This window comes from Lissotriton helveticus, chromosome 8 (genome assembly GCF_964261635.1).
Source record: "Lissotriton helveticus chromosome 8, aLisHel1.1, whole genome shotgun sequence".
Classification (NCBI taxonomy): Eukaryota; Metazoa; Chordata; class Amphibia; order Caudata; family Salamandridae; genus Lissotriton; species Lissotriton helveticus.
The window spans coordinates 152,059,782-152,085,044 of record NC_136069.1 but is presented as its reverse complement, the minus strand read 5'-3'; the positions used below and the strand labels follow the sequence as shown (position 1 = coordinate 152,085,044).

At 42.9% G+C, this 25,263-nt stretch overlaps 1 protein-coding gene across 1 annotated transcript; it reads right to left on the bottom strand.

Annotated features, from left to right (window-relative positions):
- Positions 1–8,190: 8,190 nt before the first annotated feature.
- On the bottom strand, positions 8,191–23,169 carry LOC144773713 (uncharacterized). The gene is made up of 3 exons (XM_078658857.1): positions 23,088–23,169; positions 11,870–12,502; positions 8,191–8,343 (listed from the first exon to the last, which is right to left on the bottom strand). Exons 1-3 carry the CDS (start codon positions 23,167–23,169, stop codon positions 8,333–8,335), a joined length of 726 nt encoding a protein of 241 aa, XP_078514983.1. The 3' UTR covers positions 8,191–8,332.
- Between the last annotated feature and the right edge of the window lie 2,094 nt (positions 23,170–25,263).

Genomic DNA, 25,263 nt, shown 5'->3' with positions numbered 1-25,263 from the left:
GGACAATTCAACTTTAATGAGTTCTATGATGTACACACTCTTCTATTTAATATATTGTAACAAGGGGCATATGAAATTGCTTATTTCCTTTCATACATTGCATTTGTAATTCTGGAGGGAATTATGGTTCTACAGGTGTTCAGTGTGGGCAGTCATCTGTACTAAAATCATGTGCGAGGTATGCCATCACATAGAAAAGGTATTGGAGATACCTGGTCAATGTACTGATCATACAGTTTCGAGAGTCATACAGTGAACATTTGAAGGTCCTATTGCAGAGCATAATGCTCCAGCACACATCCAGTTTATACAATTACTGCAAGAAATGTTCTGCTCAAATTTAGCCTCTCACAAGAGAAAATTATCATAAGCATAAACAGAAGCTAGGAGTGACATGCAGAAATCAATAACTTTATGTCTCCTAGAAATATTAAAAAGAACTCCCATGTACTACTATAGAATTTAGGCAGTGGCGTAGCAAAAGGGCAGGATGGGGGGGGGGGTTGTGTGCCCCGGACTGCACAGTTTTTGGAGGTGGTGGACCCCTCTCTCTTACCTGCGGCTGTCGTGGGGTGGCAAACGCAGGGATCGCCAGCACTTTCCCCCGCCGCTCTTACCTGTGGCCGTCGCAGGGCTGCAGAGGCACGAAGGCCACGAGCGACAAATGGTCTATCCATGCCACTGAATTTGAGAGACAATATGTAGTGGCATTTTCAATGTTTTGTATTTTTTTCTTTTCATAATGCTACAGTTGGACACTACCCCGAAAGGCAAGTTTTTTAGAAATTTTTTTTTACGCTAGTTTTTGAATGTCTGGGATAATCTGAAGATTTTTCTCTCAGTATGAATTTAAAGAAAGGAAAACAGCCTATCAAACAAACTCAGTGAGGCTTGTCAATCCATGTCTGGAAATACTGGCTTACATGGTTAGATAAAATGATGAAGAAAGATGCTATCAAAAAGGTGGAATCTCCTCAGTGGTTTTCGCCTGCTGGTTTGGCATAGAAGGGAGAAGAACAGCTTGTTTACAAGCATTGTATTCTAACATGGTTGTAGATTCATCTTGTTTACTTAATGTTATTGGGGTGATAAGCTTTTTTGAAGGAGGCATCTGTGCTTTCGACTCTGTTTCAAAGCTGCATACCATCAGATTGAATTGCTTACACATTTCAGGGTACTGGAACCTTCATTGCGCCGGATGGGTTATATCAAATGCAATCTTGCTCTTAGGACTTGCTTCATCAGAATCCGTTTGCAGTAGGCAATGTGCTATATTGCAAGGATATGGGCTCACATGGTAATGTTTGTGGGTGACATCTTGGTTTATTCTCAACATGAACAGACACACTTCAGAATGTCGAGTGAAGTTTGCACTAGATTACGAAGAAAAATGCTCACAGTCGAAATGGAAAGGTACTCCTTGTATCAGGTGGAGTATGGACACGCAATTCAGAAATATGCATTATATACATAAATTGTCATTAATAGAGTCACCCCTCCGGAGAAATTTGTTTTGTTTGCATGGTTATGAATGTATTACAGTCAATTTATGAAAACTTTACCAAAAGTCTGGAATGCATGCATATTTTTTACAAAATGGTTGTGAATATCTATGGGGAAAATTACATTTGAAAAAGTGTATTGTTCTCTGGATGCATTTTAAAACCCTTGGTGTGGATTCTTTGTCTGAGGAGGTGGTTTGTCTTCAACTTTTGAATGGTCAGATTGAGTTTAAGGTTGCAAGATTAGTTGAAGGTCAGTTATGAACCTGTGAGAGAAGAAATGCGGCTTATTGTCCGTCAAGCCCTCTGTATGATGATGCCAGCATTAATCCCGCTAATGATGAAGAACAGGGTATAGTTGCCAGCTTTAGGCATTTAAATACATCAGCAAAAAAGGTGGTTTGAAGATGAAAGTAATGAAAATATGTTGGAATATGTCAATGACCTCCTTGAGGGCTGGCCTGCTATCAGAACGATGAGTAATGAGCTGCATGCATTCGCCCAAGGATCAGAAGCACTTTGTGTTGCTGAGTTTACTTACAATTGGGTAAGCGATTGTATAGTGTGCGCTTGTAGTGACAATGTGTTTAAAGATAAGATTGTTTCAAAGTTACATGTGAATTGGCCCCAGTATGATTAGAAGGAAGTTGCTTTTGACAGTTCAGGTCCTTTATCAATCTTGCCTTAGAAGTTTTCTTTTTCTTTGGCCATAAATGATTATTAATCAATCGGACCAGAAGTTAGGTTTGTTCAAAGGAATTCCACACCAATCACGTTAGAATTCTTTAACGATTTGCTCAAACAATTGCAACAGATAATGGTGTTAAGCTGGTTTCTGAGGAGAGAATTCATACAATATTATAATGTCAAACTTATTACGTCAGTTATATACTGGAGTCAAATTATTTAAACTACACTGTCTGCATACCTGCTGAGCAAATTTAAAAATCAGACTGTAGCATATTTGAGTAAATACATAACAGATGTATTTACAGGTATTGAATATAGTCACGTTATAATGATGATAGCTGGATAGAAAAAGGCTCATTATTTTGTACCAGACTGATAGTAATGCACAAAGATGAGAAGTTGGCAGCAAGGAAGGAGAAATGATTTTAGAGGAGTCTCCTGCACCCAGTGTACCAGGAAGATGCGACACTCAAGGATGAGCAGCTGTGTGCCTAATCATGACGCAATGGAAATTTAGGGGGTTGCCATCTCCTGGCAAATGCCGTCACGGAATTGGTTCTGAAGTGTGGGAGCAAGACAAGGATGTTCTGAAACTTTCGATTCTTAGATATTCGTGTTTCCATAATATTGTTTTCCTTTATGGGAAATATATGTTGTATTCCTGTTCATAATTTCAGTTATTTTATGTTCCATTGTTCTATATTGTTATTCACATATGAGTGTTTAGCTTCTTACATTGTCTAGCCATCTCTTGAAACATGCTTTTGTGTATCTGTCCTTGTTTCTGTTTATGTTTAGGCAACTTATATAGCGCGCAAATACCATGGGGTGTCTCGGCGCTTCAGGAGTAATTCAGAGTTTGAGTTTGAGTTTTAAATTATTTTTAAAGCGCGCGTACACCTAAGCGGTTCCATGGCGCTACAGTATGCCAAGTCCAAAGGAAGCAAGAATACCAGGGGGGGACTTATGAGAGATTATTGGGGGAAGGCTTTGGAGAAAAGGAAGGTTTTTAATGCTGTTCTGAAGAGCGAGAGCTGGGTGGAACATCTGAGGTGGACTGGGAGGGAGTTCCAGAAAATGGGGGCAAGGGTGGAGAATTTAGAGCCTCCCCATTTTTTTCGACGAAAGCGGGGGACAGTCAGCAGATGTTGGGAGGAGGAGCGAAGTTCCCTGGAGGGGGCATAGGGTTTGATCTCCGAAGAGATAAAAGCAGGAGCAGAGCCTAGCTGGGCCTGGAAGGCGAGGCAGACCACCTTAAATTGGGAGCGTTCGCGGATAGGGAGCCAGTGAAAGGATTTTAAGAGGGGAGTGACGTGGTGGAATTTGGTGAGGTTGTGAACCAAGCGGGCAGCTTGGTTCCGAACCAGCTGTAGTCGTCGTACATTGTAGGCAGGCATGCCGTGGTAGAGGGCGTTGGCATAATCTAAACGAGAGACGACCATAGCAAGTACGATACGTTTTAGGGCCGTGAAGGAGAAGAAGCGAGAGACCTTGCGGATAGTACGGAGAGATAGAAAAGAGGAGGAAACCACCAAACTCACCTGGGAGTTGAAAGTGAGTCGGTCATTAAGTTTGATGCCGAGGGTTTTAACAGAGGGGGAAGGGGAAGGAGGGGGCCCAAGCGAAGGGGGACAAAAAAGGGGGGACCAGGGACTGGAGCAACCACCTGTCAAAACCAGCTCTGTTTTGTCTGGGTTTAGTTTCAGGTGGTTGTGATTCATCCAGTCCCGGATGAAAAGCATAGTGGATTGGAAATTAGATTTAGAGTCAGGGGAGTGAGAGAGAGAAAAAATTAGCTGGAGGTCGTCCGCATAGTTATATACGGAGACCTCCATTTGCTGAAGAGCAAAGATGAGGGGAGCTATGTACAGGTTGAATAGTAAAGGGGAGAGAGAAGAACCTTGAGGGACCCCACATACCACCTTCCGAGGTTCAGCCGAGAAATCTCCCAGGCGGACCGCTTGGGTGCGATCACTGAGGAAGGAGGACAACCAGACCAAGGCCGAGCCCCCGATCCCCGCCGCCGCGACACGGGAAAGTAAGATAGAATGGTCCACCGTGTCAAAGGCGGCGGAGAGGTCGAGTAGCACCAGGGCCTGGGGAATGTTAGTGTCCAGGCCCTCCCGGAGGTTGTCAAGTACTGAGAGTACGACTGCCTCGGTGGAATGAGCTGGGCGAAAACCGACCTGGCTGGGAGCTAAGACTCGGTTTTCTTCCACGTAGGTGGTGAGTGCTCTGGTGACATGTCGCTCCAGGACTTTTCCTAAGAAGGGGAGCAGGGAGATAGGGCGGTAGTTGGCGGGGACAGAGAGGTCCGCGCTAGGTTTTTTAAGGATGGGGAGGATTATAGCGGTTTTAAGGGCAGGGGTAACTACGCCCTGTGACAGGGAGCAATTGAGAATAGTGAGCGGGGGTAGAGGGCAGTTCGTGAAAATGTGACAGAAAATATGGGCAGGGCATGGGTCGAGTGGGGACCCGGATTTGACCAGAGGAAGGAGGGAGAGAAAGGCTTCCTCTGTTAGGAGTGGGAAGGAGTCGAGGCGAGCCTTTATAGAGGGGCAGGGCAGGTTGAGGAAGGAGGGGGAGGGAGGGGGGATATTGGCTCTGATTGTTTCTATTTTGCCCAGAAAATAAGAATTCAAGGAGTCGCATAAAGGTTGTGAGGGGGAAGGCTTGAGAGTAGTTCTGTCGGAGTAAGCGAGTTTATTAATAATTTCTCTGGGTTTGTTCTCCGCGACTAGAATTTTAGAGGAAAAGTAGTCTTTTTTGGTGGATAGGATAGTTTTTTTGTATTGCAACAAGAGAGAGGTGTATTGAGCTTTGAGAATGGGGCAGTAATGTCGTCTCCAGGCACGTTCAGCGTGACGGACTGAAAGTTTAAGCGCCTTCAGTTCTTCATTAAACCAATGGTTGGAGTCGTTCGTGCGTCTAGAGGAAACCCGCCTGAGTGGGGCGATGGAGTCACAGACTGAAAGTAGCCAAGAATTGATGAAGTTGGCTTGTTCTGAAGAGGACAGACCCGATAAGTTTGGGCTGGAGGCAGAAAGAGGAGAGGCTAGAGAGGCCACATCTACCCGACCCCAGGATCGCACCCAGATGTTTTTAGGGTGCGAGGGCTTGGCGGGTGGGCCAAGTTGAGAGGAAAAGGAGATCATTGAGTGGTCAGACCATGGACAAGGGGAGATAGATAGAGACGCAATAGGGCAGTTCAGGGACCAGATCTGGTCAAGGATATGGCCTTGAGTGTGCGTAGAGGAATGAACATGCGAGATGAAATTAAGGAAGCGTAAGGTTTCGAAGAATTCTTTGGAAGTGGAGCATTCAGCTGGGTCGGAGGGCCAAAAATTGAAGTCACCTAGCAGCATGACGGAGGAGTTGTTAACTGCTAAGGTGGCTACCAGTTCTTGAAACTCATCGAGGAAGGATTGAGAAGGTTGGGGGGGTGGTACATAAGTAAACAGGTGAGAGGAGATTGGAGAAGAGGGAACGAACAACTAAGAAATCAGATATACCGATCAGAGAAAAGCTGAGAGGTTGAAATGGAAGATCCTTCCGGGCAATCAGGGCGACACCCCCGCCTGATTTGCCGGATGGCCGGTCGGCTCGGAGAACGTAGTATGTAGCGGGAAGAGAAGCTAATAGGATGGGGAGGGAGCTGTCGCGGAACCAAGTCTCCGTAAGAAATAAGAGGTCCGGTTTATGGAGATCGAGTAAGACAGAAAGTTCATGGCAGTGCTTGACCGCAGAGCGTGTGTTGAGATAGTAAATGGAGAGAGGAGTATGACTAGGACTGGCCGGAGGATAGGGACAAGGGAGGGGGGAAGGAGGAAGCGGATAACTCGGGGCATGAGGAGCGGCAGGAGCGGCTGAGGCTCGTAGTCCCAGGTTCCTAATGTGGGTGGTCAGAGAGGCTTCAATAGGCCAAGGGCCTTGGAAACCAATGAGTTGTGCCGGAGAATATTGTTGCAGTCCCGGATAGCGGGGTGGCCTGGGCCCTGGGCACGTTCGGTCGTGGACGGGCGCAGACGGGCTTGCCCTAGGCGGGCCTTCGTCGCGCAATCGTCGCGCCCGCTGCGCTCGTCCGCTGCGCGACCGGTGAAGGCACATGACTTGTAGGGGGCGAAAGAGAGGAAGGGGGCGTGGCCTCGGTGAGGGGGCGTGGCCTCGACGCTCTCCAAAGTGGGGCGAAGGTGATCGGTACCTCCTGCCGCAGCGATTAGGTCGGCTGCGCGGGGGACCGAAAACAGCTGTGAGTGAATATATTTAAAAACACAGAACACAGGAATAGGCAAATAAATTCAATAGCAGTTTTAAAAAGCAATATGTCCGCTCCCGGCTTCCGCCTCAGGAGGACTCGGATAATCGATGAGAGTGGAAACTACTGGCTGAAGAGCCAGGTCTTAATTGTTTCCTGAATATAATAAGTCTAGGGCTAGTTTTAATGGGGAGTGGAAGGGTGTTCCAGAGTCTAGCCGTGGCGACTAGGAAACTTCGGTCTCCCCAGGAGGCTTTCTTGGTGCGTGGGACCAGAAGTAGGTGTGCTGTGGAAGAGCGTAGTGGTCTGTTGGGGGCATATAGGCTTGGTGATTGTTTTAGGAACTGTGGTCCAGTATTATTGATTGCCTTGTATGCGATGCACAATGCTTTGAATTTGGTCCGGCTTCTGATGGGCAACCTATAAAGTTGGCGGATGATGGGTGAGATGGGTTGGAACCTAGGGGTGCCTGCTAAGATTCTGGCTGCAGAGTTTCTGACCAACTGTAGCTTATTGAGGACTTTCTATTGAGCATTGAGCAGGAGTGCGTTGCAGTAGTCTATTTTTGAAAGTATTAATGTGGACATCAGGGTTTTGCCTGCGGAGGGTGGGAGGAAAGGCAGTATTTTCTTTGAGGTATTTTCTTGTTGAGGTTGTGTCCTTCTAGACATCTACATTATAAGTCAACCCTGCCACATAAATTGGTTCTCCATATTCACATAATTGAACTGGCCTTGCCCATAACTCTCTAATAAAACTTCGTTCTTCCCTGACTTGCAACAACCATCACTGTCCCTATTGAACCAAGATTGATACCTGAGGAATGACTGAACCATTCCCTCACGTACTACTATTCATTTTGTAGATCGTAAACGCTTCGGGGAAGAGTGTACCTAAATGAGCACCTGAACCATGACAAATTATTGGTTTGATGGTAATGTTAACCAGTTATGTATAAGATATTCTCCATAGTTTTGATAAAATACTTAATTAGCTAAAAGGTGTAAAGAGGTTCATAAAGCAAGAATTTCAGTAGAAAATTGCCTGATAAAGCAGACTCATAATCAGGATTTTCATTAAATATGAGTTTCTCTAGAAGGAAGAAAAGTATGAATTATTATTCTCATTAAATCATGGAGACGCAGAAACAAAGATAAGACCTAGAAATGTATGTTGTAATTGTCTTATGCCGATGGCTACAGTCAAAGTGCAATTTGAACAAAGGGAGGAAAACCAGCAGAAGAAACACAGATGTCAGATGGATCTGAACATTAAAATGAAATAATACATGAATGTTGACTTGATGTTGACTCATGGACAATGATTCTCCAAAATGGAACTAACATAATGTGCACTCTGTCCCCACAGGACATCACAAGGTTGACGATTTCTTCCACACTTAGCTCCACAAGTCCCTAATATCTTCTGGTGAGGGGCTGCAGGAAGAGTTATGAAGATGCAATGCAGAAGTAAAGAAGACTCTACAAGCCTTGCTTGCAGTTGTTCCTGTCGCTGGTTTCATGATTTCTACGCATGGAGCTAGCATTAGCAGGATTAACTAAAGGTTAACCAGAGGTAGGAGCTGCTACTTCTACCTACCCATAGCTGATGTCCATGTGATGTTTCCAATTGCTTTTAAATGACACAAGTGTGATTGTTGCCTAGCAAAAAGCAGATCAACTAATATGTTGCAGAAGATATGGTGCAGCATGCAGCTGATAGCAAGCCAGTGAATGCCCAATGCTAAGATCCGGAATCCCTTTAGCACCACAAACGATTCTTTGTTGCAGTGAGTCTGCAGCGCTTGATGTCTGTGCATATAGGATACGTCTCGGTGATTGGTTTGTCTTCGGCAGAAGAGTACAAATCCGGTGAAGGTGTTTCTCTAAAAACATTCTGAAAAATATAGCAGAATATCAACATTGAGATTAGGCCCATACTAATACTGTGGTTGCACATCTAGAGGCCACAATTAGTGAAACACTTATTTTCAGTATTTGATGTAGCACAGAATGAACTCTCAGAAGCAGTGAGCCACTTTAAACAGTTACCGTATTGCGTAACCGTACATAGTACTCTGTGTAGTGCATACAAGAACAAATTACAGTGGTGGAGAGGGAGCATGTAAGTGGGACAATACTTCACCATTTGTTAATGTTTTTATATAGCACATTACACATATTCATGTCTTTCAAGCACAGGTAGATAAAGTGATGTGGCTAGAACTTTACAATTGTGTTGGTCAGGTGCCAAACCAACATCATAATCAAAGCACCCCACTACCAAGTTAAACATTTGAATTTTAGGCCAGATATAGTACTAAAAGGTTATCTTTGATAATACAGAGTGGTTACTATTGGCGTTCAAGTCATACATATGTAAGTTAAATGACTACGTTGATTGATTATTCACCTCCAAATTTCACGTACAGTAATCACACTTAGGGGCCGATTCCGATTCGTTAAAATCCCTTTACAAATAGCCGTACGGAACATATTTCCCATACGAATTGTACCCGTAAACGTCCCGGTACGTACGATGAAGTACGATTCGGATCCAAAGCATCCTCGATGCAGGATCTCGCAATGCTTTTCAGCCAGGATTTAAGGTACTTTGTTCAGAGGGTGTAATTTGGTCCCTGTATATGACTTGGGCTCTATCACAGTTGGCATGAACTTGTGACATTTGTCCCAGTCCTCTAGTAACAATAAAGGGTATGGCTCACAATCAGTAAGGCTGAGCCCTATATACTAAACAACAAGAAAAAATGCCAGTACTGATCCATTATTCAAATCATTTTAACCATAGATGCATTGACCACAGGACAATACATCAGAAAGCTCATTAGTAGCTACTAATGAGCTTTCAGATGCATTGTCCTGTGCTCTATGCATCTATGGTTAAAATGATTTAAATAATGGATCAGTACTGGCGTTTGTCCCAGTCCGGCCTGATAAGTTAACCACAGTTGGCACTTTGTGCTTCTAGGCACTATTTTTACTTAAACTATGAAATTGCTTATCTCTGGTTCTACTGATTGGATTTTTATCGTTTTGGCCCCAAATATTTTATTAAATTGTAATTCATTTTTTTAACTTGGTACAGGATTTATGCCTCTTCTCTTTAGCTAAACCTTCTCAAAGTCACATGCAAGTTTGCGCTTATCTCTATTAATGTATTTCTGTAAATTTGCTGATAACTAATTTCAAAGATCAAACTTCTCTCCATCTTTGGAACACCACCTAATATCAGTCAGTCAAAAGACTTTATTCAGTCATTATGACCATCAAAGTGCAAAAAGTACAAAGTAGTGGATTCACCAACACATACAATGCCTTATTTCATTCTACTGACAAACTTAGCTGACAGTTAAAAACATATCATCTTCATAAAAAGATTAAAATTAAGACGTAGGGTGCGAGTATGCCAAATAAAAGACTCACAATTGTTGGAGCCCTACGAAAATTACATAAAAGTGCAGAAGCATATAATATAACAATGCATTGTTAAAATCAAAGCACTAATACATTATGACCACAATGTCCATATTCCAGTTGGATGGCTGCATCAATTAAAACGGCTAGGCTTACAGGCAATGCATTGGTAAAAATCTTCATACAAATAAAATAAGACCTGCGCAGAAGTATACTCGGGAGAATGCTCTCACAAATTGGACCTCTTGGAGAGGTGGAAGAAAAAGTGCTAGTGCATTTAGTGCAAGGGTACAATATTACATACATATTACAAAGACCATTGTAAGCACAACTTACAATATTAATCAATTGGCGCCATTAAAAGAGAAACGGTGACTCGGGTATACAGGGCAACAATACATAGAAAGATAGTTCATCAGGGTTTCCATAGTACAAAGAGCCCAAGGAATGTTGTGCATATAATTCTTGTACATAATCACAGTTACATAGTTACAAGTTCAAATGCTATTGATAATTTGAGGCACATGCTATGGCTATGGACTAATAGGGATAGGTATCTAGTTAAGAACTGCGGAAAGCTGTTTCTCCATTCTTCAATCTGAGCCTCCTAATAAGCCACATTTTCCCCAGAAATTCGGCTACTGCGCAATCTATTAGTGGCCTTGAATCTGTTTTAAAAATGCGTAGCGCCTCTGGGTGGCATCGGATACCCATCTGCCTGCAGACATGGACTAACCATTTAAGCCTCGGGATTTTGTACAGTGGACATACAAAAAGAACGTGTAATATCCACTAGCTCATCAATTAACTGCACCGAGCATCAGCATGAACTCACATATCCCCCCTTTCCTCAATAATGGTCACACCTAATTCCTATTACTGTAATCTACCACAGAGAAACTGAAGTATGGAATGGTTTGCATGATGACAAATGTCTACTTCCAATACCAAAAAAAAAAATAACACTGTACTTACCAGAAATCTTGGATTCTGGAAGAGCATGCTGTCCAACCTAAAGTACTTCAGTGCCTCACCAGGGGTAGTTAGCACATTAAAAATGCAAATACAACTGTAGCATATGTGGCCCAAAATCACGGCACTCTCAAGTTTCCCTGTTCCATGTTTGAGTAGCTCAACCAGTTCAGGTTTTAACTTGAATTCTGGGACATTTAGCCTCAATTATTCCATTATAAAATCAGGACTACAAATGCATGGATCTGTGGAACTTGAGAGTGCTGCGATTGGCAAAAAGCTACTCAGATGGCAAGGAAGGGGGAATTACCAGTGTTTTTTTGGGTGTGCATCATGTTTGCATTCTTATTTCTTTCCTTTATGTGTAACTTCAGAAGTATACTTTGTACTGTTATTAATGTGTGCATGAGCTCACACTGGTACTGAAAACAGTTATATGAGATGTTCCATAGCCTTTGAACCTGTACTTCACTGAAACTAAAAGCAATCACGATTTGATAAGAAATAAAATAAAAAAGTGTTTAGGATTAAATGCATGGATGATTGGAGTAACACAATATTTTTACAATAAACTCTGCTCTTGCTGAGTTTGCTGACAGCTCAGTAAATGTATAAAGGCCTCCATTAAGTGAATATTATTACACTTTACATTAGTTTTTAGGAGGTAGATATAAGAGAGTATGTCAGCCTAGGAGAAGTGACTCTTTGGCACTCGCATTCCCATTGGTATTGAGAATAGTTGCTGTTTGTAAGCCTGAGAGGCACCCCTTTGCAGACTGTACCCAGTGCATCTTCCTACATGTAAAGTGGAATAGATCTAGCCCTACTTGCACGTTTTTACACTACTTTAAGTTAGCTTATGGGTAGTCAATCAACAAAATGCCTCAATCACTTACGTTTTTTAAATAGAATATGAGTAGCCAATGTCCCAGGACAGGCCAGGATTCAGTGGCACTTATTACCCTACAGATCAATCCATGTGACTCAAAGTGTCCAAAATATGGTCAAAACATTACCTTCATCTGGTTCTTGATGACCCGGGCCACGTGGAGGAGGTCCTGGAGGAGGAGCACCTGGACCAGATAGATCATAACCGGGAGGGGGAGGCCCAGGAGGAAAACCAGGAGGAGGGCCAGGACGGTAACCAGGAGGAGGGCCAGGACCGAAACCAGGAGGAGGACCAGGACGGAAACCGGGAGGAGGGCCAGGACCGAAACCAGGAGGAGGGCCAGGACGGTAATCGTGAGGAGGGCCAGGACGGAAACCGGGAGGAGGGCCAGGTCGGAAACCGGGAGGAGGGCCAGGATTGAAACCAGGAGGAGGACCAGGAGGGAAGCCAGGCGGTGGAGGAGGGGGACCAGGTTGAGGGGGACCAGGTGGAGGGGGACCAGGTGGAGGGGGACCAGGTTGAGGGGGACCAGGTGGTGGTGGAGGTGGAGGCGGTGGAGGTGGTGGAGGGGGTGGTGCTGGAGCTTTAGATGGTGGAGCTGGTGGTGCTGGAGTCAGAGGAGCAGATGGTTTAAAGCACCAGATTGCATTGGAAATGCTTGAATCAAAACAACATCCATTACTCTTGCATTCTTCGGCTGTGATTCCTGGAGGACCACAGTTTATTCGTGCTCTTGGATGCACATAGCACCTGGCTTCATCTGTTTATCAAAAAATAAAATAGAAGTAAAAAACAGTATTGAGTTATACAGAATGCACTCACATGTTTTGAACTGATTCTGAACCCATGTATGTTTCCCCAGTATCACTCTGAACCCCTATTCGATCAATGCACATCAAAGGATCAGACGATTTTAGGGGTGTCATCACTGTACTACCTGAATTCTGACCCACAGCTGCTCACAGTAGTAAAAGGGGCTTTCCATGAACATAAAGCTCTAGGAACAGGAAATGAGCTTAAGTTGATGTAGCAAGGCATGCTCTTCATCTATTTAATTATTTGGTTCTGTGAAGAAAATATGTATGTTAAAAAAGTCCAAAAGGCTCTACAAGCCTCAGTATTTACTGATAGCTTATCCACCTGTGGACTATCCAATTGGTGGAGATTCAAGTTCTACTACTGAAGTTAACGTAGGATTCATCTGACTAATGTTGCACAAAGGCTTGTCATAGCACCTATGCTGTTGGTGACAAATGTATGTTTTCTATAGAAAAACGTGGGGTGTATTTACAAAAAAATGTTGGCACGCAGAGCTGCGCCAAATTCAGCAGCGCCACACTCTGCCTTTTTTTAAATTCAGGGATGCCCCTTGTTTACAAGAATATGGTGCACCCCTGTGTTTCCCTTAGCACTTGCGCAAATAAGCTGCCTACCGCCAGTGCAGTCACCCTGCTGCCATGTTGCAAGGGTCTGCATGGGCAATTGTTTATGTGCAGGAAGGGACACCTTCCTGCACTAAACGAATTTACACCTTTCTGCACATAAACAATCATTCATGACAATTTGCTAAAAATTAAAGAGAAATTAATAATTTCTCCTTGCATCGCCGTTCTAACACCTGGTAGTCCATGCCTTATACATCTGGGGCAGCATCAAAAAGCAATGGGTGTTGTTGTGGAACACCCACAGAAACACCTATTGCACCCCCCTGTGCCGCAGAGGACTGTGGCGGAAAGGGGCATATTTACAAGATGGCATTAAGCCATGTTAAGTGGCTTAGCTCCACTTTGTAAATATGGGAAATGGTGCTATGCCACCACATTGTCAAGGAAAGTGCTGTTCCAGTGGCGATATGGGCTTGTACATATGCCCCCAGGTACAATAGGAAATTTAATTCTTAAACTATCTAGGAAAGAGGGTGCATTTAGTGTGAGCTATGTCTTAGCCCATGAGAAGTCCAAACAATCTATTTCCCAAAACGTGTACAGTTTCCTGTTAAAAAAAATCCAAGCTTATCCTTGGTAGCTTGGAAGAAGCAGCAATAGTTTAAACAGAGAAAACTGCATATGATATATGAAAAAACACCATAGCAATAATACATTAAAAGTAAAACATTCTCAGACCAACTTAGTTAAAAAAACTGAAATAATAATCGAATGGCATAAAAATTAAATAAATCTAGAGGTTAGGGGTAATTGAAAAAAAAGATTGAAATGCTTTTGAAATAAAAAGGCAATATTTGATAGTAACATTAACCCCTTCCATGCTGGCCCGTTTTCGCCACTGTGCGGTAAACAAACGAATAGGGCGGGGCCGTGAAGAACCCCAGCCGTCATCCGCACACGAGCACCGCGGAGCGTGACGGCTGGGGTTCGTCACCAGCATGCGAAGGGTTAAAAGCAATGTAGTGACTAAGGCCCTGATTTGTATCAGGGTAGAAGGTTTGCCATGGGGATGGAGTAAATTACAGCGTCCACACGTCAGAGGGGCCAGACATCTAATGTATAAATGACAGCCAAAACACTGCCAGGAACTGTTGTCATTCCAGTTCCTGTCAATGCATTATACTCTGCGCTGCTAGGATGCATCAGCAGGACTCAGCCCTATAGCACAGAGTATTCTTTTTATCTTTACAAAAAGAAAATCCTGAAACTGGATTTTCTTTTTGTAAAGAAAAATAGTAATCGTTCCCTCCCCACCCCCATCATGGGAGTCTTTTCACATTGCAGGGAGAGCATTATTACAGTTGTACTGTCCCTCACCGCCAGGTTTTGCCTGGTGTTGAAACACGGTATAAAAAGATTACATATCTATCTAAATTGGGTGGGTTGACATGTAGCCATTTCTCCGATGGCTCTCACTCTGCAGGGCCATAGGAGAAGGTTGCCCATGGCAGAGACAGAGTAGTCTCCGCCCTGGCCAAACTGAACGTCTGCCCACAGATAGGTATGTCAATCGAACCACTATGTTGGTGGGAAGGGAACTCCATTGTGGTGAGGACCGACCCCACCACAATGGAGTTCCCTTTCCACTAACATAGAAATCAGGCTCTGAGTTTCAAAATTGGTCAGTAGTGGGTAGCACTGCATTTTTTTTTTACTCTGAAAAGGAGCAATGCCCATTGGAAAACAGTTTAAATTAAAATAATTTTAGACATGTTTGTGTTCTTAAAATGTAGTAGGACATTTTTTTTTTAAACTATTTATGAAAAAGGCAAAGTTTTGCAGGGCGTGATCTTTTAAAACCAGTTTACAGTTTCCAGTTGCAATACGTCCCACAACTCCTTGTGATTTTTGTAACTTCTTCCCTAGGCCTCCGAAAGAACATTTCAGGGAATTGGTCAAATATACATGGTCCTGCTTGCAATTGATGAAAGGGCTTCTCACCACTTCCAGTCGAAATCATAGGCAATTGTGGAATTACCACAATTGTTTTCCAAGTCGACCTATCTGTCTCTTTTCTCAGAATCTTAGACATTTCTCAGATATGAAGGCATTTGGGATCAGCAAGAAGCTAGCTCCCTTGGCACTTGAAGTAGCTTCCACATTCAGCAGAGCCAGGCTAAAGCTTTTGAATCTGCGCTACAGTCCTTCACTCCAAATATGCAAGTTCATTCAAGCAGGAAGTTCTCTCTTCTCTGTCTTTTTCAGCTTTCTACTTTGATTGCAGTTGTAACAGTTTTAGAGGGATGAACTAAACTGCTATGTTCCTAAACTAACCCTGCTAAACTATTTGCTTATTACATTCCTTGCCTTTCATGTACTGCACTGTCACACAGTTTCTGTCTCTCGAAGCTCCTTGTAGTTTTCACCAGCTATTATTGAGCATACAACACTAAGCACAAGTTAGCATGGAAACTCAGAAAAAAACGAAATTGGCACCTCCCATGTGCAAGAAAATAGAAAACATAAACGTATTTGTATGCATATCTCTAGCATTTTTCTCCAAAACGAATAACTGGAGCCATAGTTGAGGACCGTAGTCTAAATAGGGGGGAAGGGGAAGACTAAACAATACCAAATTCCTAGACAACCATATGTTCATTTGAAGTCCTCCGAGTTTTTATTTCATACTTGCCCACTAGAGTAAAACTCAGTTATGAAAGAAAGTCCTCATCACCTGCAGACAGGAAGATTCACATCATATATATTTCACGTTTAATCAGTATTGAAGGAGACACAGTCATGAAACTCTAGCTTCAGCACTGGCACTACCATCTCAGGACTACGGAAAGTCTTGTGGTGCCTCCACTTGTGTGCAGCAGGAGTCAGCATGCTTTAGCTCCATCCATGCAGGGACCCACAGCGATGCATCAAGGCCCTTTGCAGTAAGCTCATTTAAACTGGCTGCAGTTCTTTCTTCTCTCCTCAGTGTTTTTGTCTCTGCTCAAGTATGGTGACAAATGTGTTTCCAGAGAGTTGAGGAGTGTGTTCTTTTGCCAGCTGCTCTTTCTATCCCTTCCCTCTGTTTAGTACTTGTCATCTACACCACACGGGTCGAATCTGAGCTGAAATCCAGAGTGTACAAATCTTAGCACTACACCTGACTGTCAATATATGAAAGAAATCGGACGAGTGACGCTACGCGCTTGCACGCAGACCTACTCTAATTAAATAAAAGACTCTGGGGCATATTACCAACAAATAGCGATATTTATCGCTAAGTAGGTTTTGGGGCAATATTTTTATCGCCGTGCATCACCGTTTTTTATCGCTGAGATAACTTGCTATTAGCAAGGTTTATCTCAAAAGCAATAAAAATCAGGCGAAATGCGTGAATATCGCTGAGAATACAGCGATATTCTCGCATTAGCGACGAAATGCTCTTAGCCATGTTATCGAACTCCCATTGGATAACATGGCTAAGAACTGGTCTGAGCAGGCGTTAGTTTTTGGCGATAGCGGGAATATTCCCATCGCTACGCCTGCCTTGCTTATAGGCGATAGCGATGTTAGTGACTGCTTGCAGTCGCTGACAGGTTGGGTACGCCCATTTTGCATGTCATTAGCGATAAATATCGCTGACATGCAAAACGGGCCCCAAACCGCTCGCTATCGCCTAAAAGCTGTCGCTAACATCAGTTAGCGACAGCATGCTACTAGAGCGATAGAATTATCACCGCTTAGCGGCTGAAAACGGCCACTAAACCGGCGATAATTGCCTATCGCCACCCTTGGTAATATGCCCCTCTAATTAAAAGAGGCGAATTGCAGATCGCAGAAGGAAGAAGCTATCCAGTCACCATAGCGATTAGATGAAGAGGAACGCCTGCAGACACAGCGCTGGAAATTGTTTTTATTTGTGAAGTGACAGAAGCCCACACGGGGCAATACATCACTGATGCCAGCTATCTGTAAAAATAAGATAACACTAAGGGGCAGATTTACGTGCCCCTTGAGCCACTTTTGCGACACTTTTCCCATGTTAAAAATGACGTAAAAGTGGAGCAAGGGGCCTGTAAATCTGCCCCTAATATTTGAGCGAGGAGAGAACGCAAGACGGAGGTGATAGCCCCAGCCTTGCATGCCTACGCTTGGATACAAAGTACTCTTGTATCCTCATCCTAATATTATTCAAGAGGTGTGGACAAATGTTCTGGGCAAGATTATTTTAATTGAGAGTCAAAAATGTCAGTCTTGATAAAGATGGTGTTATAAGGTTAACCATCAAAACGCGTCGACACACGTCTCAGGAACACAATCCGTGTGTAGGCTGGAATTACAAAATTATAACTACTGCAGTTTCGGACTCCGGTCTTAATTATTGTGAGATCATTGATGTGTGCATTATAATGACATATTTCTTTGTCTTTTTGATGTACTCTCATTTTAATCCAGTTATTTTTAAAACATATACTATGTTATGAATTATTTTAGATTTGATGTTAGGAATGGTTTAAGTCAAAGACTAGGTATGATAATGATAATGATCTTTATTCGGTTTTTACAGTTTGAAAAAGCCATAAAAGATAACATGATATTAAAAACATTCGTTTAAAAGGTGATTACATTTAGGTTTTAAGACATTACGAAGAGGAAGAAGGTAATGAATTACGATTTTACAAATTATTCCTATGTCTCATGATACATTTAAAAAAGTTTAGTACATGGTATACCGTACATTCAGAGTCCAAAAGTTGAAGTGATAACATCGCTGGGCGACACTGCCTATAACCCCATTTTCTTAATAAAGGAATAAGCCATGTCTTTCGATGTGGGTGATAGAACTTACAGAAAAGTACTGTATGGATGGTGGACTGGTGAGAATGATCATCACAGGGGCACAGGGCCATTTGGGTGCTCCAGTTGTTTTTATCAGGGAAAGTCACCAGTCTGAAAAATAGGTTCAATCTGAACCTTGTTAGGAGCATCTTTTCGTAGGTGGAAATCTCCAGTGTGAGATATGGCTGAATTTTCAGGGTCTGCTGGATCAAAATTGCATGCATGGCAGTTTTTTTTGTGGCCATCGTTGCTAGTCTCAGGGAGTCAAGGTGGCTCAGTGCTATTTGTTTTAGAACTTTTTTAGAAATTTCGCTCATTAGTTCTGGGTTGTTATAGTATTTCTCAATACTATAACAACCCAGAACTAATGAGCGAAATTTCTAAAAAAGTTCTAAAACAAATAGCACTGAGCCACCTTGACTCCCTGAGACTAGCAACGATGGCCACAAAAAAAAAACAAAAAAAAAAAAACTGCCATGCATGCAATTAATATAACTACTGCAGTTTCGGACTCCGGTCTTAATTAATGTGAGATCATTGATGTGTGCATTATAATGACATATTTCTTTGTCTTTTTGATGTACTCTCATTTTAATCCAGTTATTTTTAAAACATATACTATGTTATGAATTATTTTAGATTTGATGTTAGGAATGGTTTAAGTCAAAGACTAGGTATGAAATGATTTATGTAATGTATGATATCATCATGGATAAATAGATCTATATATATTTTTTACAAACATTGTTTCCAGATTGTTGATCTTGGGTTTACATGTATATCTCCCTCATACGAATGGTGAGAATTTGAATGTAGATGAATGAGGCTTGCATGCGAGTGTATAGATTATAATATCTGGAAGGGTTGGGAGCACACTGCTTCACCTCCCAGCACAGTTCGTCCCTTAGCATTCTGGTCAATGCAGTTCATGGTACATGCTTACTTCAAATTTCGCTGGAGTATCCCACCAAAGTTGTTGGCGGTTAGTGCTGGAAATCTGTAGACACGTGTCTATGATGATGGATATCATTCATCATCAGTACAGATAAAAACTTACTTAATTTGGGGGTGCTGAGCAGGTTGCCACAATCTTTTCAGATCTCAGTACCTCTCACAGGTGCACAGGTGCATCTCCACAAGCTTGTCAGCTCAATGGCTCAAGGGAGCCTTTTCAAACAGGAAGGGGTGGGAGCACACTGCTTCCCCTCCCAGCACAGTTCCCCCTTAGCATTCTGGTCAATGCAGTTCATGCTACATGCTTACTTCAAATTTCGCTGGAGTATTATCATGCATTGCATTTATTATGCTGCATTGTGGCAAACTGAGGGCTGGAGTGTGGGTCAGTGTGTGCCCACCCCCCTCCTATCCAGATTATAATATCTATTGAAGTTCAATTGCTTTCCAGCAGAAACACTATTTGTGCAACAATATATGATCAAGCCCTGAAGATTATGAAGTGAAAATTATTGTTGAATTCTCAAAATATTTCACCTTATTTTCATGGTTTGGGATGGAGGCAATTCTCTTTGCATGATTCATAGAATTCTGCTGTGTTTTTTTCTTCAATTATCCCTTTCTCCAACACTGCCAGTCAGTGTATAGTGTAACACACCTCAACACACCTCATTCTCAGTTTTAGTTGCACAGTCTTTGAAATTGTCGAGTACATACCTCATATTTATATGATCATGGACTCACCCTGTGTCAGCATAACCCTTTTGTGCTTTACCACATCTTGATCCTAACTATGAGCCCTTTTTCTAGAATTGCTTTTACAGGTAAAAAAGAAAAGTCCCTCTTGTCTCTGGGAGCTTCATTGGTTATCTCGTTTGGTGTATAATGGCACACTGATCAATATTAGGCATGAAAAATGGAAAACATCCAATGGCAAGAGCGAAAAGGCCACTGTGCACTGTAATTCCTCTCTCATCCGCTCCACTGAGGGGGTTATTCTGTATGGTGCTTAATCACTGTTGATGGTGGGACTTAAACACTCCTCCATAATGGTGGCCTCCTACAACATTCTCCTTTGCTACAGGCCACTCTAGAGCAGCAATCTTCTCCCAGCATCTGTAAACCGGTGCACAATCCACTGGTCACTGGCTTTTAGGTGCCCATGTCAGCGCCAACCTGATTGCAATGTTCACATTAAATCAAATTCTACACAGCTGGAGAAATATCCTTGGAATACAGTACTCCTCTGGGTCATGGACATCAACACAATCAATTTCCAGGAGCACTGTCTTTGCATATAAAAGGACCTCCCCGAGGTGGGCTCAATGCTATTTCTGCTCTTCCATTACCTCTTGGAAGGGAAGCTGCATCCCTGACTCTGAAATAAGCAGCCATCTCTGAACCTGGATACCCCTTTCTCAACCAAGCTGCTTTATTTAAAACAACCCAACAATTTGTTGTGCCACAGTTTTCTAAAATGGCAGAACTGACCACTGAGCTCCTAAAACCAGCTCACTCCAGCCCCAAGAGCATCATAGCAAATCCCACCCCTGCAATGTGAAGCTGCTCACATCCCCTTTGATCTAAGGCTCTCCCCGGTCTGCCCAGCCCTTATTTTGAAATTAAATTGTTTTTATGCTGTTTTGGAATCTGTTAACAGGTAGATGTCTTTCCTGGATCGATTAGATGCTTACATGTGAGTGAGCTGGTGTCACCTCTTGATGGAGAATATGGGGGATGCAAAACTATTATTACCCTTGGCCTTCAAGTTGGTACCTTTAGAGAAAGGATTAAGACACCAATTCACAGTGGTCATATATTTAGGCAGAAAAATCGTTGTTGCAGTAAAAGTTATAAATACTATATTTACCTCATGGCTGTTTACTTTTCTTGATTAATTAAACGCTGTGAGAATGATATTCCTATTAATTTCCTAAATGAAGTTAGCAAACATAGTTTAAAGACCAATAATGCCAATATTACACTGCTACTAGCACAAACGTGAGTATAAGTCAATCTTAGATGTTTGGTAGTAGAACAGTAATTTCTATTTACACCATTTAACCCTAAGCAGTTGTGTATATTTTTATATGCACATTTGCATCTATTTAATAAAGTGGTAAATCTGCCATGTACTGTTCAAATTTAGCTCCTATTTGTACCTAGATCTGGTCATAGTACCACACGGTTGTTCCAAAGACGATATTGTAGGTTTTGATCAAAATATAAGAGAATGTTTTGTCTGCAGGCTCACATTTGAATTTTAAGATAGCCTGAACAATTGTTATATAATTAAGTACTGCTCTATAGAAATACTGCCAGATGCAGGAAGGACCTTTGGTAAGAGGCTTCTTATTCTTGCTCAGAAAAGGTAGGAATCATTACATTTAAAGAGTGTATTCCACTGAGGGAAGTCTCAGAAAGAAAGATGTAATCCTGTAATATCTGTAAATGAACATTTCTAAGTGATGTTTAGTTAATAGGTAACCCATATTCTTGCCTAGGTTTCTGTATAGAGTTGTTGTGATCTAGTACTTCATCTCATTTGATTTAGTTGGGGGGTATCAGGACTTCAACATCTAAAGTAAATTAGGCTGTTAAATCAATGCCATTTGGTAGAACATGGCATCCAGATGGCATGCAGTAGTCTGGCACTTACACATGGGTTGGTGAAACTCAGCCAAGACAATTAAAGTAGCATATGGGATTCACTGGCATTAGACTTCAAGACAGGGGAAAATATGTTACTTTCCCACAGTAAGACTTGGGCCATAATCTGCCTCCATACAGAGTATTAAAATTGGCCATTTGCTCCTGGCCATCAATTGAACCCTTGCTTTTAAATGGCTAATGGAATTGAACTAAGTGCCTAATACTTTTTAATGGCCTTTCCATAAAATAGCAGCCAGGATGCAGACGTTCAAGTGAGAACCCGACCTTTATGATTCAGTTGGAAGGTATCTGCATGCTGTATGTACCTATTTGCCCCAGGAGCAGTAATAACAGAACCACGGACTTTTTTTTCTTTAAAAAAACACTCAAATGCGCTAATGTTGTGGTATTTGGGCTGATATTGACATAGAACCCTTGCTTCTGTGAAAAGAGCCTGTAACCCCTTGCTGGCATTACATTCGCTCCTCCTTTTCCCGATTTTATGACGTCAGTAAGAGAGGAACCTACTTGAAGTTTGGACTTTAATTTACGAGGTGGATCTGACTGTTGAATACCGATCTGACTGCCAGAATAAGGACAGGTGAAGTGACCTCGAGCTAAGGGTGAGTAGAGGGCTGAGGTACTAGGCAGGGGTGCCTGCTGTCAGTGTTATTATTTGCCCTCACCATGGAGCCCCTGGCATGCCAGCTGCGAGCGAAGGCCAGAGAGAAAGGGATTACAGCTGCCGACACACATCACATCTTTCCCCTGTATGCTAACGATGTCCTGCTGGATGCCGGGGATGACAGTGGTGGATAGGTTCACCAAGTGTGAGGTTAAAGTTCAAATAAGGGAAATTCTGAACATTTCCCCTAAAAAACAAGAGAGCCACATGCAATAGAGGTGGGACACTGGGCTCCACTTCAACAGGTGCCAAACACTTTTAAGAATCTAAGGGGCCAAATTTGCCAATCTCAGGATGCCCTGCTGACAGGTGACCTCACCGTGACCTGTGGCGCTCACGCCCTTTTTCTTGCATAATAAACCGAGGTTCGAAGTTGGATCTACTTCACCAAATATCCAGGCTTTACCACACGCCTGTAACACCAGATGACGTAATTCGGAATGCTATATTTGAAATTCTAAAAATAATGATACAATTATTCCCGAAACTTGTTTATTCTTCTCCCACAAATATTTTCAATGTTTTTATCGCCTTTAGTTCCAGTAAAACTTGTAAAAACAATGATGCATCGGAAATTGTGAAACTAAAATGTCCATTTGTTGGAAGTGTGCAAAGACTACATGTCATGACTTAAGTATGGTCGTTTTAATGCTGTTGTGGTCCTCTGTTTCCTTTCTCTGGCAGCCACCATTAACTTATTTCTTTCAGGAATGGACTTTCAGATTCCTGCAATTCTTGACAAATCAATACATACAATAAAATATGTTTTTTCTTATACTATCATCATTGCCTTCAGTTACATGGGCTCCTATAGAACCTATATATGTACATACCTGGTGCCTGAGCTGCTATGCTGCTGCTGAGGCCTGCGGTCACCAGGGCAAGGCCCAGGAAGGCGAGGCGCTTGAGCTCCATTGTGAGGCCCTCACTCCTGCTCTGCAGCAGATATATGGGACTCTGATAAAAATCTCCCAAAAGAGTTTATTTATCCCCTCTGTGGTGTTTGTTCAATAATATGTGAGTAGGGAGGAATTTTTGGAGTCATTACTCCACCTGTGTACCTTTATGATTAGAAATGTGCCTAAAGTTAAAGGTCTAAATTTCAAAGAGAGCTAACAATAACTTTGTTTGAACTTTCTAAGAATTTATCATGAGTCATCAGGGATTACTTTTAAAACTTTGACTCTTGAAATCTCTACTTGACTTGTGCTAACACCACCTGACACGTTCACCCCTAAACCCTAGGAACTGGTTAGGCAGGAAAGGCAGAAATGCAGCTGGAAAGTGTTTGTTTGCATAGCACTTTTCACCCTAAGTGGGATGTGTATGCCCAGACATGGGTCCTTTGCTCACTGTGCCACTGGATTTAAGCTAGCCTGGCTGATGAAGGGTAATACCCAGAAACGGTCCTAGGATGCTTGTTTCGGGTCCAGGGAGGACCTGGCTTAGCAGTTCAGTCTGGACTGTTTCCATGAGGCACAGGGTCAAGGCTGCTTTGCATATGGCTGAGTCTAAACTGGGGTGGCATGGTGAGCAAAAGAACAATGGATTTAACCAAGATCTCTTGACAGGGGGGTGAATGTATGATTTATTCAGCATTTCGTCCATCATTTGTTTGCATAGCACTTTTCACACTAAGTGGGATGGGTATGCCCAGACGTGGGTCCCTTGCTCACTGTGCCACTGGATTCAAGCTAGCCTGGCTGATGAAGGGTAATACCCAGAAACCGGGCCAAGGATGCTTGTTTCAGGTCCAGGGAGTGCCCATGAGGCACAGGGCCAAGATTTATTTGCAAATGCCTGGGTCCAAACTGGGATCACATGGTGAGCAAAAGAATGATGGATTTAACCCAGATCTCTTGACTGGGGTGAATGTATGACTTATTCAGCATTCTGTTCCTCACCCTACGTGGCTGGCTTGGCAGTTCTGTCTGAACTGTTTCCATGAGGCACAGTGTCAAGGCTGAAGATAACCCCTGCTCACCCCCTTGGTAGCTTGGCACGAGCAATGAGGCTTATCCCAGAGGTAATGTGTAAAGCGTTTACGCAACACACACACACATAGCATCTACACACTAGGCACACCACAAAAGAAACTCCACACAAGTTTATATAACAAATAGCCTTTGTATTATCCAAAACACATTAAAATCATAATCACACATATACACTGTGCCGACTGGCACTAGGCAATATTCATAGGGGATTATATTCATGACAGGGCCAATCTGGCAACTGTCAGAACTATCACAAAGCACAAGTAGGAAAATAGCACAACCAGTAACTACTGGCTAAAACTGTATTCAGCATTAGCATTAGCAACATAAACACATTATGTCTGCATCACTTTGGGCATAAAACACATTATGCAATCTCTGTAGGCATATACACATTATGTCTGCATCACTTTGGGCAAAAACCACATTATACAATCTCTGCAGGCATAAACACATTATGTCTGCATCACTTTGGGCATAAATGTGGAGTAGGCTCCCGCTTTGTTGCAGAAGTATCCACAATGCGGGGGAACTCCCGCTCCTCCTAGGAACGCAAAAACAGCAGGGTGGGCTCTCGCTTTCCCTGGCAAGGCAGGGGAATCCCTATGTTGGGATTCCCTCCAAAGATGTCACAGCCCAGTGCTGCCAATTAAAACAAAGCACCCCCCTTGTCCTGGAGCATAAAAATAAAGGTGCAGTGCTCACGAGGGGCTGGGACCCCAAAGGTCAAGGGGAAAGACTGGGCCCAGGCAGGCCAGCTCACAGGGTCCTCCAGCAGGGAGGCAGTCCCCCCTGGCAGTTTCTCCTGGGGCCCAGCAACAGCAAGTCCCCCCCAAGTCACAAGGAAGTACATTTCCATGGGGTGGTCACAGCCCCTGCATATATACCCCATTTTCCTTTGTTCTTCCCTTGGCACAGGGCTTGGGGAACCATCCTGAACTGGTTCTGTTTTTTTTTGGAGCATTCTGTTTACAGGGCTCCTCTTCCCCATTGTCAGGTGGGGGCTTGGTCA